Raw genomic sequence first — 14,096 nt, forward strand, 5'->3', positions numbered from 1 at the left:
TTTTATATACGATCACTGTGGAGAACAGTATGGAGGTTCCTTAAAAACAGAACTGCTATATGATACAGCAGTTCCACTCGTGGGCATATATCCAGAGAAAACAATAATCTGAAAGGATACATGCACCCCAATGTTCATTGCAGTGCTGTTTATAGGAGCCAAGACACGGAAGCAACCTAAATACCCACTGACAGAGCAGTGGATAAAGAAGATACGTCACACACACACACATACAATGGAATATTACTCAGCAATAAAAAAGAACGAAATAATGCCATTTGCAGTAACAAGGATGGACCTAGAGATTATCATACTAAGTGAAGTAGTTGGGCAGAGAAAGACAAATATCATAAGGTATCATTCAGGTGTAGAATCTAATTAAAAAAAAAAAAAAACAATACAAAGGAACATATTTACAAAATAGAAACAGATACTGAAAACAAACATATGGTTACCAAAGCAGAAATGTGGGCTGGCGGGGAGCAGGGAATAAATCAGGAGCTTGGGATAAACATACACACACTACTATATATAAGACAGATAACCAACAAGGGCCTACTGTATAGCACAGGGAACTCTATACTCAATATTCTGTGATAACCAGTATGAGAAAAGAATCTAAAAAAGAATGAATATAGGGACTTCCCTGGTGGTTAGTAATACACCTTACAATGCAGGGGGACATGGAAACTTTCATAGCAATCTGATTAAGAGTAATTTTATGTTTGTTGTCTCTAATAAAATAAAGTTGGGCTTGAAAGATGTTTGGATGGCAAACTATCATATGAAAAAAGAATTATTATTAGTCACTAAGGAAATGCAAATTAAAACCACAATGCCTACAGAGTGAAGTAAGCCAGAAAGATAAAGAACATTACAGCATACTAACACATATATATGGAATTTAGAAAGGTGATAACGATAACCCTATATGCAAAACAGAAAAAGAGACACAGAAATACAGAACAGACTTTTGAACTTTGTGGGAGAATGTGAGGGTGGGATATTTCAAAAGAACAGCATGTATACTATCTATGGTGAAACAGATCACCAGCCCAGGTGGGATGCATGAGACAAGTGCTCCGGCCTGGTGCACTGGGAAGACCCAGAGGAATCGGGTGGAGAGGGAGGTGGGAGGGGGGATCGGGATTGGGAATACATGTAAATCCATGGCTGATTCATATCAATGTATGACAAAACCCACTGGAAAAAAATAATAATAATAAAAAAAATAATAATAAAAATTAAAAAATTTAAAAAAAAACCACAATGCCATACAATAACACATCTATTAAAATAGTTATAGAAAATTAAAAATACCAGAAAGGCAGCTGGAACTCTTATACGCTGCTGACAGGAACGTAAAATGGTTAAGACTCAGGAAAATAGTACGGCAATTCCTTAAAATTACACACCTATCATACAATCCCACTCCTAGTTATTTATCCAAAGGAAATGAAAACTTATATTCATACACTGTACACTAACATTTTTAGCAGCTTTATTTATATAATCTCCCAAACAAGAAACAATTATCCATTCATTTAATCACTGCATAAACAAAGTGCAGTATATCCATACAATGGCATATTATTCACAATAAAAAGGAACCACTCATACCACAATGACATGAATGAGTCTCAAATGCAGTATCCTAAGTAAAAGAAGCCAGACTCAAAAGAAACCTGACCACACATGGTGATCCTATTTATGTCAGGGGTCCCCAATCTCCAGGCCATAAGCATGAGATCAGAAATATAGTGCACAGTAAATGTAACATGCTTGAATCATCCCCAAACCATCTCCTGCTCCCCTGGTCTGTGCAAAAATTGACTTCCACAAAACCAGTCCCTGGTGCTAAAAAAAAAGTTGGGGACCACTGATTTATATGACATTCTGGAAAAGAAGACGATAGGCAAAAACATTAGGTTACAGGTAAGAAGAGGGACTGACTACAAAGGGCAGGAGGAAATTCCTGAGCACAGAACTGTTGTGCATCTTGATCGTGGTTTTACGACTGTATGCACTTATTAAAACATCATACACTAAAAACATTAAATTTTACTGCATGCAAATTATACCTTTTTAAAAAAAAACATAATTTAGGCTTATACTTTTTATGTGTTCTTTTTATTTCAATTTTTAAGCAATTAAGTTTTGTTGCAGTTTTACAAAAGTATTGGTCAATGGGGAACTCTCTGGCAGTCCAGTGGTTAAGACTCTACACTTTCACTGCTGAGGGCCTGGGTTTGATCCCTGGTCAGAGAACTGAGATCCCACAAGCCACATGTGGCATGGCCAAAAATTTACATTGTTTTATAAAGATTTTTTTTAAAGGAGGGGATTCTTCCTACAAATAAGTTTGAGACACACTGACCTAGACATATAACCTTAAATTGTTTTACTTCTCTGGGCCTTCATTCCTCATTTTAACTCAGAAATGGGTCAGCATGTTTACAAAGATGTCTTCCAACCCTAACCAAGAAAAATCTATAATTTCTAGTTTCCTGAAGTGCCTACGTACTATCTGAGGTATTACTCTACTCCTGATGTTTGAAATACCACCACAGTCTCCTGGTTTTCCTCCTACATCTTTAGTTTCTTCTAGTCTTTGCACTTTCTTTTTTACTGTCTGTTTGATGAGTTTCTTTAGCTTTATAGCCTGTTATAGTCTCACACGACACTCTCCCTGCAAGATGCCATCCACTTTTATAGCTTCAGTTGCCATCAACATGACTAATTAGATGTCACTCTTCTTTCTGGATCCAAATATTCATTTCCTTACTGAACAGCCCCATTTGGAAGTCCCAGAGACAGCAACTTACCTAAATCTGAACTAATCATCTCCCTAAACCTCTTCCACTATTCTATATCTTCACAAATTGTACTATATATGCTTAGATGTAGAAAACAGAATCCTAAACTTCATTCTGACTCCCCTGACTTCTTTCCTTATCTTATTTCAGGACATCAGTATCTTCAATTATTTTAACAGTCTTCTACTGATCTCTATGCCTAACCTCTTTTCCACTATAGCCAAGCACTTTTGAAAAAACTCAAATCTGACTGTGTCACTCCCCTAATTAAAACTTTTCACTAACTTCCCACAACATTTTGAATAAAGCCAAGATTTCTTAACATGAGTTGTAAGGCCCTACCTAATCTGGTACCCTCTTACCTTTCAACCCTATTTACTGCATCTCCCACGAGCTATGCTCGCTTCATCGGGAATTCTCATCAATTCCCTCAACCTATTGTCTCTCCTTTCTTGTCTCTATATGTATATCTGTGCCGCTCTCATCCAGGTCTCTGCACATGTTTATCTCTCCTCCAGATTTTAGCTAAGAAATTATTTCTTCTAGGAAGCCTTTCCTGACCGCCTTATTTTGTGCTACCTTAACTGCTCCTTACCATAATTTCAATATGTATTCAATATTTCAATAGGTTATTACAATACCTATTTATGTGTCTGTATTCCCATTAACTATCAAGCTTTTTTTCAGGACAGCCTCACCACGTTCTTTTTCATGGCAGTATCCCCAAGACGTGAACCATGCCTGGCACATAGTAGGCTATTAATAAACACTGAGTTTACTAGTAAGAGTCTATTCACAACTCAAAAAAATATATTCCCTCCCTAAATTTCTACTCAAACTTCATTAACATTCTTTGAAATAGTTCTTAAAATTCCAAAATTTTATATCTAGAACACTGGCAACCACCTTTCTTCAGAGAACTCAAATACTAACCAGAAAAATATATTGCACAGAATATGAATGGAAATGGACCACAAATCCAAATAATACGAGTTTCTAATTTCTTTAACAAATATGGATTCATTCAACAATTTTAAAGAAAGAGTAAAGGAAAGTGGTTCTATAATTTCATAAGGTTGGTTAATGCCTACTATACACCACGCCTTATGAAGGAATGCTATACTAGCAACCACCTGTACTCTTCTCAGTCTCACTTTCTATTCCCTCACATTTCAGTCTTACTTTCTGATTGTGTATTTATTTTTACCCACTATATAGCATCTATGTATCCTTCATCTCATGATTTATTCCAGTTACATCTATGCATTCTGTGTATGTATGGCTGGATCTCAGCCCAAGTTGGTATTAATGGGATACTGCCATGATTCAAAAAAATTTTCAAAAACTGTTCTTTTGGAATTACCTTCAGATCCAGTGACACATTCATTCCTCAGGTTTTGAGAATTGATATAACTTCTGAAAGTAGTCAGCAGTCATTCAAAGCCATGTATGAGAATATTAAGGGAGATCAAACTGTGCAATACTATAAAATGTGGTAGACTATAAATAAATAAGTGGATGGTTTTCTATGTAGCCTGAAATAATACAAATGGCATCAAAGTAAAGGTACAAAACTGCTCAGTGTGATCACTTTGAAGACCATCATTTCCCTGGCTATTTGCTTATAAAACAGTTTAATAATAGGAAAAATGTTTAGGATGTAATGTTAATCAAGTTTCAGGATTCTAAATTATATATATTTTGATCCACAATGTAAGAATAATTTTAAAGTAATTTAAGACATAAAATTAGTATGTAAGAACTGGAAGATAATATGTGAAATAATATTGCTATTGTGAGAATGGATTTTTTTTTTTTTTCAAAATTAGTTCATGTTAGATGTCTTTTTAGTACTTTTTAAAAGTCAGAATCACTATTTCATACTCACATATCCTAGGGAGAAATCTGGTCTATTTAGTGAGAAATAAAACTTAAAATTCTTTCAATTTTCTCTTCTACTTCTAAATGCCACAGAAGAGGTAAGACTCACATTTTTGAAAATGCATTGCTTTTATCAGAATGTTGGGCTTCCAAATAAGTAAAATCTTTCTGAAATAGAGTATAAGTTCTTAAGGTCAGTTTCATTCATCTAGCAATAAATAAATTTCAAATACCTTTTTGTCATGAATATTACAATCTAAAATATATGTGGGCAGATCCCACCAATTTTTTTAAGATATATGAAATGGACTAAAGGGGTCAATTATGTGTTTCTAATAATTAATTACAATCTTGTAAAAAATTATTATTAGAAATCCATAATACATTAAGAACAATCTAAGGTATTATCCTTTTTGCAGAATTCCAGATACCACTGTCTACTGAGGGTCTCCAACTTGATTCAGGAGGAGAAAGGCCTGTGACCAGGAAAGGAGCCATGAAGACTAGCAGACAGAAACAGAATTAAAGCAATTATGTGAGTCACTTCACCTCACCACATTTGGGTTTTGTCTACACCTACCAAAAATGTTGCATTAGAAAAAATAATTTAAGTCTAACACAATCTGAATTCCTGAAGTGGTAGTTAGCAGTTAGCCAAAAAACTGGAATTAAATAGGTGGTATCTTAAACCATCTCTAGAAAATCTAAAGAAACGATAACAATAATCACCTTTATATCTGATTCACTACAAAGATTTTTCTGTATAAACACAATGTATTATATACACAATCATTTTTTAAGTTTCCCAATGATGAACTGCTTACACACTGGGAAATGCATTATATCTCTAATATAACACTCCAAACACAATTTTAAAATATTAAGAAAAGTTATCATTCCATTCTTCATCCCAATTTTGTTACAAATTTTAGTTTATCAACTTTGACCTGATGCTTCATGCCCACAAGCCAGACAATGCATCGAACATCTAGTTATCCTTGCAAAGCAAAAAATAAAACTAGCTTTAACCATGGAACGGCAGCTCGCAAACAACCGGCAGTGGTTAAAATATGAAATTTCACTTAACCATCCTGCATATCAAACCCTGGATACACTAAAAATGGCAATGTTCTCTGCATCTAACAAACTACCAGATAAAGTATAGATCTGCTAACATTCTGACCTCCTTCCAAAAGGACAAACTAGAACGGCAAAATTACACTCAGGCACATGGAGTACTCTTCTCTCAAATCACTCCACAGAGAACTTCATCATTTGCTCCGCCCTCTAATAACTCATGCAAAAAAAGTTCAGCACCATCAGAGAGAACAAGACACAGAGAATTCATAGAATGGCTTAGGGCCTTTCCTCCAGGCAGTAAGAGGATCTGCGTGTGCCCTTCGCAGGGGTCCAAACGAAAAGAAAAACCGAGGATTTATGGGATACTGACATCCAAAAACCGATTTTGTCTCAAAGAAGTTTTTGCCGTCATTCCTATTTTATCAGCAAGAGGCCTGGGCGCCATCGTTTCAGTCTTTATTATTTTATTATGGGGAGGTGGGAAACGCCACCAAGGATTCCTCCAGGTCTTTCCAACTAAGGTTGGGGGGTTCCCCCTCATTCTTCTCTTAAAACCTCAGTCTGGAGGGTACTCCTCAGCACCCCCGGCTTTCTGGCGGCCTATCCCCCGAGATCGGTAAAGGCGCTGCCGAACCCACCAGCCTCGCCGTTAAGGCGGGAGGGCCCGAACACGCCAGGGCCACAGCGATGGCTCCGAGGGGCCCAGAAAGGGGAAGGGCAGGCCAGGGACGGGTGAAGAATGACCTGGCCATGGAAAAAAGGGGAAAAGGGGTGAGAGGATGCGCTGCACCCCAAGGCTGCACACAGAAGAGGAGATGATGATGAAGGAGGGCGGTGGCCCGGGTGCGGCCCCCCACCTCTCCCGCCCCCAGGTCCCCGGGCCGGCGGGGGCGGATGGGCTCGGCCCATTCCGAGTCTAGGCTGAAAGGGGGTGGGGAGATCTCCTCCATACTGCGAGAAGACCGAGAATGAAGGTGTGGGGTGCGCGGGGATTGGGGGGGGGGTGTCTCCCGCCTGAACCCGGAGACCCGACGCCGTCGTCGCTTCTTCCTCAGGAGGGAGGACGGGAGCTGTGGGTAAAGCCCGAGGGAAGAATGCATGAAGGTAAAGAGAAGCCCTGGGCACACCGGCCGCCCGCTCCAGACCCCACTCTCCACCTTCCGGTAACCGCGTCTCTTACCGGTGATGGCGGTGAACTGCTGAATTAACCCCTTCAGCGCCGACGACGCCGCGGAGCCCCCGTGGGCAGCCATCTTACCGCCGCCGCCGCCGCCGCCGAACAACAACACAGACACACACGGAACGCCCTCCCCCAACTCGCCTCACGGCTTGCGCAGGCTCATTGACCACCCCAAGCTCCGCCCCCCCGCCCCGCCTCCCCGCGGCGATCAGCGCAGGCGCACTTCCAGACCGGTCCGGGAACGCTCTCGGCTCTCCCGGTTGGCTGCTCTGTTGCTGCCTGCCACCGCATCCTTTGCGACCTCTGGTGCCTTCTTTGAGCTCCAAGACTAATCTCATAGATGCGTTATCGCTTCATAAGTTTCCGAAAGTCTTGGTAAGTAGTAGACGTTTCGCTTTTCAACTTCACAAGCTTTTTTTTTTTGACAGACCCAACTTCGGATGACAGTGTATTTTGTTGTTTTTGCAACTCTGGAGCCCTCTGCTAGGTTTCCTGCAACTGACATCAAAATACATATCCTGAAAAAAAACAAACAAAACCCATATCCTGTATAACTACACTGAAGCGACTTTTGCACCTGCTTCCCAACTTTCAAACTGATTAGTGCGACAGCCCATCCAGCAGAAGTAAAATACCAGGTTCATTAGTGCAAATAAAATTCTGGGCGCAGAGTCTGACACATTGTAGGTTTTGTTTTTTTTTATTTTTTTTTTATTTTTTTTATTTTTTCTTTTTTTGAAGACACAAAACTTAATTTAATAGAAATTTTGTTTGTAGCTCTTACATTCTCAGCATGAGCTGAGCTAGAACCCACCGCCCCACTCAAAAGTGGCCCAGTCCTGGGGGCAGGGAGAAAGGGGAAGGGATCAGAGCTAAGGCCTTAGGAGCCTCATTCTTCCTCAGTGCTGGGGGGCTGGGGATGTCACCCTCTTCTCCTACCCCACCCTCTGGGATCCAGGAAGGAGAACAGATGGAACTTTGGGCCTGGGGCTTCTCCTCCACACCACATCCCACCCTGAGTCCCCAAGCTGGAAGGGAACTTAGGGATCTGGAGTGAAGGAGACAGAAGAAAGCAAAGATGTCAATCAGGACAGATGAAGGCCAGGGGTGAGGGCTACAGGACAATCAGAGACAAAATGCCAGTAAAAAAAAAAGAAACATAAATTTTAAAAGGGGGGGAGGGAGGAGCCAAAAACAAAATCCACCCCAAATTGGAACCCGCCTGGAAAAAAATGAAAGTTCTCCAGTCTCATAGAGACATTATTTGGCGCGGCCGGCTCTGCGGCAGGAGCGCTCAGGCCTCAGTCCAGCCCTGGAAGCAGAGGTGGCCCCTACAGCTCATCCTTGGCCTGGCCAGCGGCAGCATCTTCTTCTTCCTCCTCTTCCTTCTCATACATTGTAGGTTTTAATAAACGATTGTCCAGTCTGCTTTCCTTCAATAAATTTGCAACATGTCTCCCCTCAAGGTCGCAGTTTCCTCATGCAAGGGAAAAAAAGTGTGTATTTGTGTAGAAAAGAATAGAATAGAATGAGTAGAATAGAAAAGAAATGTGTAGAAAGGTCACTGGAAAGGTCAGAATGATAATAGTTACCTCTGGAGAGGAGGAATGGAGGGCATGGTGAAAGGGGACTTTGAGGGTCTTTATCAACCCTTTCTTTTTCTTCAGTCACTCAGTTATGTCTGACTCTTTTCAACCCTATGGATTGCAGCAGGCCAGGCTTCCCTGTCCCTCACCATCTACCCCAGCTTGCTCAAACTCATGTCCATTGAGTCGATGATGCCATCTAACCATCTCATCCTCTGTTGTCCCCTTCTCTTCCTGCCTTCAATCTTGCCCAGCTTCAGGGTCTTTTCTAATGAATACGTTCTTTGAATCAGGTGGCCAAAGTCTTGGAGCTTCAGATTCAGCATCAGTCCTTCCAATGAATATTCAGGATTAATTTCTTTTAGGATTCACTGGTTGGATCTCTTTGCAGTCCAAGGGACTCTGAAGAGTCTTCTCCAACACCACAGTTCAAAACCATCAATTCTTCGGTGCTCAGCTTTCTTTGTGGTTCAACTCTCACATCCATATGTGACTACTGGAAGAATCATAGCTTTGACTCTACAGACCCTTGTCAGCAAAGTAATGTCTCTGCTTTTTAAAATGCTGTCTAGCTTGGGCATAGCTTTTCTTCCAAAGAGCAAGCGTCTTTTAATTTCATGGCTGCAGTCACCATCGGCAGTGATTTTGGAGCTCAAGAAAATAAAGTCTGTCACTGTTTCCATTGTTTCGCCATCTATTTGCCATGAAGTGATGGGGCCGGAAGCCGTGATCTTCATTTTTTGAATGTTGAGTTTCAAGCCAGCTTTTTCACTCTCCCCTTTCACATTCTTCAAGACGCTCTTCAGTTCCTCTTCACTTTCTGCCTTAAGGGTGGTGTCATCTGCATATCTGAGATTATTGATATTTCTCTTGACAATCTTGATTCCAGCTTGTGCTTCATCAGCCTGGCATTTCTCATGATGTACTCTGCATCCTTTATTTTTAAGCAAAGGTAATATATTATGTTAATTATATGATTCAAAGTATGTTTAAAAACTTTATAGGAGTATGCTTAAATCTGGTGATCCCTTACCTTGAAAATAAAGTTAAAGAGACTCAATTTAGGCTCTTAACCTACCTCCCAACTACATATTTTGCATCTACACAGAAAAATGGCCCAATTAAAGAGGAGATGAGTCATCTGGAGAATTGACCCATTCTAACAGTCTGTAAAGAAAGCTGAGCGCTGAAGAATTGATGGTTTTGAACTGTGGTGTTGGAGAAGACTCTTGAGAGTCCCTCAGACTGCAAGGAGATCCAACCAGTCCATCCTAAAGGAGATCAGTCCTGGGTGTTCATTGGAAGGACTGATGCTGAAGCTGAAACTCCAGTACTTTGGCCAGCTCATGCGAAGAGTTGACTTATTGGAAAAGACCCTGATGCTGGGAGGGATTAGGGGCAGGAGGAGAAGGGGACAACAGGTGGCTGGATGGCATCACCTACTCAATGGGCATGAGTTTGAGTAAACTACAGGAGCTGGTGATGGACAGGGAGGCCTGGTGTGCTGCGATTCATGGGGTCGCAAAGAGTCGGACACAACTGAGCGACTGAACTGAACTGAACAGTCTGTAAATGCGCTATTGAGATGAATTTTAAAAACAAGTCAAATCAAAGTAACCATAGGGTTATATAATTGGCCTGTAGTCCTAATCAAGAGTATTGTCAGTTAAATGACACACCTTCCAGGTTGCTGCAGTTTCTAGGTGGGTTGAGGAAGCCCAGGAACCAGTCGTGGATTTGGGAAACTGGTTCACGTTCACACAGAGGTGCAAAAAAAGGAGAGGAAAAACCAGAGCAAGAACAGTGTGACCCTTCCTTCCTAAAGGCCTTAATCCTAAAGTCTGTGTCCCTGAAGCCACCATGCAAAATCAGATTCCAAATAAGATAGTCTAACACAACTGACTACAAAAACTATGTGCAATTATTCCTGTATCCTCATTAAATGGAGAGGCTAACAATGACATCTGTAGGTTTATTTCCTAAGTCTTAGAGTTCAGATATCATGATGTCATTTTTAAATAAATCTTATGAAAAAGTGGTAAAGACTGTGGTATCCACGACTCTAGGAAAGATTTTAAAAAATAAACTAAAAGAAAGGAGACAGGAAATTAATAACAAAACCTTGACAGTTTTTTTGGATTGTTAAAGAATATGAAAGTTCTTTAGAATCACAAGAAAATATGTTCTTTAAAAAATATGGATTATGCTCAGGAAATTAAATTGCAAAAATATTGTACATTGAATAATGGAAAATTAAAGTTTTAGATGACAAAGAGCAACTATCCCAAACTTAAACATCAGTATGAAAAGGCAAAAAGATATGACACTGAAAGACGAACTCCCCAGGTCAGTAGGTGCCCAGTATGCTACTGGAGAAGAGTGGAGAAATAACTCCAGAAAGAATGAAGAGATGGAGCCAAAGTAAAAACAACACCCAGGTGTAGATGTGACTGGTAATGAAAGTAAAGTCCGATGCTGTAAATATCCGGTGCCAGTATTGCATAGGAACCTGGAATGTTAGGTCCATGAATCAAGGTAAATTGGAAGTAGTCAAACAGGAGATGGCAAGAGTGAATATCAACGTTCTAGGAATCAGTGAACTAAATGGACTGGAATGGGCGAATTTAATTCCGATGACCCTTATATCTACTACTGTGGGCAAGAATACCTTAGAAGAAATGGAGTAGCCCTCACAGTCAACAAAAGAGTCCAAAATGCAATACTTGGGTGCAGTCTCAAAAATGACAGAATGATCTCTGTTCATTTCCAAGGCAAACCATTCAATATCACAGTAATGCAAGTCTATGCCCCAGCCACTAATGCCAAACAGACTGAAGTTCAATGGTTCTATGATATACAAGACCTTCTAGAACTAACACCAAAAAAAGATGTCCTTTTCATCATAAGGGACTGGAATGCAAAAATAGGAAGTCAAGAGATACCTGGAGGAGCAGGCAAGTTTGGCCTTGGAGAACAAAATGAAGCAGGGCAAAGGCTAACAGAGTTTTGCCAAGAGAACACACTGGTCATAGCAAACAATCCCTTCCAACAACACAAGAGACTACTCTACACATGGACGTCACCAGATGGTCAGTACTGAAATCAGATTGATTATATTCTTTGCAGCCAAAGATGGAGAAACTTTATACAGTCAGCAAAAACAAGACTGGAAGCTGACTGTGGCTCAGATCATGAACTTCTTATTGCCAAATTCAAGAAAATTGAATTGAAGAAAGTAGGGAAAACCCTAGACCATTCATGTATGACCTAAATCAAAGCCCTTACGATTATACAGTGGAAGTGACAAATAGATTCAAGGGATTAGATCTTACAGACAGAGTGCCTAAAGAACTATAGACAGAGGTTCATGACATTGTACAGGAGGCAGTGATCCAGACCGTCCCCAAGAAAAAGAAATGCAAAAAGGCAAAATGGCTGTCTGAGGAGGCCTTCCAAATAGCTGAGAAAAGAGAAGTAAAAGGCAAAGGAGAAAAGGAAAGTTATACCCATCTGAATGCAGATTTCCAAAGAATAGCAAGGAGAGATAAGAAAGCCTTCCTCAGAGACCAATGCAAAGAAGTAGAGGAAAACAATAGAATGGGAAAGACTAGAGGTCTCTTCAAGAAAATTAGAGATACCAAGGGAACATTTCATGCAAAGATGGGCACAATAAAGGACAGAAACGGTATGGACCTAACAGAAGGAGAAGATATTAAGAAAAGGTGGCAAGAATACATGGAAGAACTATACAAAAAAGATCTTAATGAATAGATAACCACGATGGTGTGATCACTCACCTAGAGCCAGACATCCTGGAGTCTGAAGTCAAGTGGGCCTTAGGAAGCTTCACTATGAACAAAGCTAGTGGAGGTGATGGAATTCCAGTTGAGCTATTTCAAGTCCTAAAAGGTGATGCTATGGAAGTGCTGCACTCAGTATGCCAGCAAATTTGGAAAACTCTGCAGTGGCCACAGGACTGGAAAAGGTCCGTTTTCATTCCAGTTCCAAAGAAAGGCAATGCCAAAAAATGTTCAAACAACCACACAATTGCACTCATCTCACACGCTAGCAAAGCAAATGCTCAAAATTCAACAGGTGAGGCTTCAACAGTGCATGAACCGAGAACTTACAGGTGTTCAAGCTGGATTTAGAAAAGGCAGAGGAACCAAAGATCAAATTGCCAACATCTGTTGCATCATCAAAAAAGCAAGAGAATTCCAGAAAAACATCTACTTCTGCTTTATTGACTACACCAAAGCCTTTGACTGTGTGGATCACAACAAACTATGGGAAATTCTTCAAGAGATGGGAATACCAGACCACCTTTACCTGCCTCCTGAGAAATCTGTATGCAGGTCAATAAGCAACAGTTAGAACTGGACATGGCAGATCGGACTGGTTCCAGATGGGAAAGGAGTATTTCAAGGCTGTATATTGTCACCCTGCTTATTTAACTTATATGTAGAGTACATCGTGGGAAATGCCAGGCTGGATGAAGCGCAGCTAGAATCAAGAATCCCTGGCGAACTATCAATAGCGTCAGATATGCAGATGACACCAGCCTTATGGCAGAAAGCAAAGAAGAACTAAAGAGCCTCTTGATGAAAGTGAAAGAGGAGAGTGAAAAAGCTGGCTTAAAGCTCAGCATTCAGAAAATGAAGATCATGGCATCCTGTCCCATCACTTCATGGCAAATACATGATAAAACAGTGAAAACAGTGACAGACTATTTTCTTGAGCTCCAAAATCACTGCAGATGGTGACTGCAGCCATGAAAGTAAAAGACGCTTGCTCCTTGGAAGAAAAGCTATGCCCAAGCTAGACAGCGTTTTAAAAAGCAAAGACTACTTTGCTGACAAGGGTCCGTAGAGTCAAAGCTATGGTTTTTCCAATAGTCATGTATGGATGTGAGAGTGAAGTGAAGTGAAGTGAAGTTGCTTGGTTGTGTCCGACTCTTTGTGACCCCATGGACTGTAGCCTGCCAGCCTCCTCTGTCTATGGGATTTCCCAGGCAAGAATACTGGAGTGGGTTGCCATTTCCTTCTCAGGGGATTTTCTGGACACAGGGATTGAACCCAGGGACCCGGGGATTGAATCCACATCTCCTGCATCATAAGCAGATTCTTTAGTCTGAGCCACCAAAGAAACCCTGTTAGTCATTCAGTTCAGTTCAGTCGCTCAGTCGTGTATAACTCTTTGTGACCCCGTGAACTGCAGCACGCCAGGCCTCCCTGTGGCAAATACAAATTAAAAATGCAGTAAAATACCATGCCACACTTATCAGAATGATTACAATTTAAATGACTTACTATACCAAGTGTTAGAGAGTATGTAAAGCAAATGGAACTCTTAAATCTAGTTGATGAGAATGTCGACTAAAAAAAGATGTACAACTTGAGAGTTGAGTTAAGTTTTATTTGGGGCAAAATGAGGGCTGCAGCCCTGGAGGCAGATCTCAGATAGCTCTGAGAGACTCAACTGGAAGACACAGGACACAACAGCCTGTGGGGCAGAAAGTAGAGTGAAGAGGGAAGACAGTGAGTGGGTCTGGAG

At 40.7% G+C, this 14,096-nt stretch overlaps 1 protein-coding gene across 1 annotated transcript in view; it reads right to left on the reverse strand.

Annotated features, from left to right (window-relative positions):
* UBXN7 (UBX domain protein 7) overlaps positions 1-7,111 on the reverse strand; it is a 58,235-nt gene extending 51,124 nt beyond the window's left edge. Inside the window, exon 1 of the mRNA XM_043473257.1 lies at positions 6,958-7,111. Coding sequence (XP_043329192.1) covers positions 6,958-7,030 — 73 coding nt within the window. The 5' untranslated portion in view covers positions 7,031-7,111. The remainder of the gene's footprint in view (positions 1-6,957) is intronic.
* Positions 7,112-14,096: the final 6,985 nt, after the last annotated feature.

Source organism: Cervus canadensis, chromosome 7 (genome assembly GCF_019320065.1).
Source record: "Cervus canadensis isolate Bull #8, Minnesota chromosome 7, ASM1932006v1, whole genome shotgun sequence".
NCBI classification, from domain to species: Eukaryota; Metazoa; Chordata; class Mammalia; order Artiodactyla; family Cervidae; genus Cervus; species Cervus canadensis.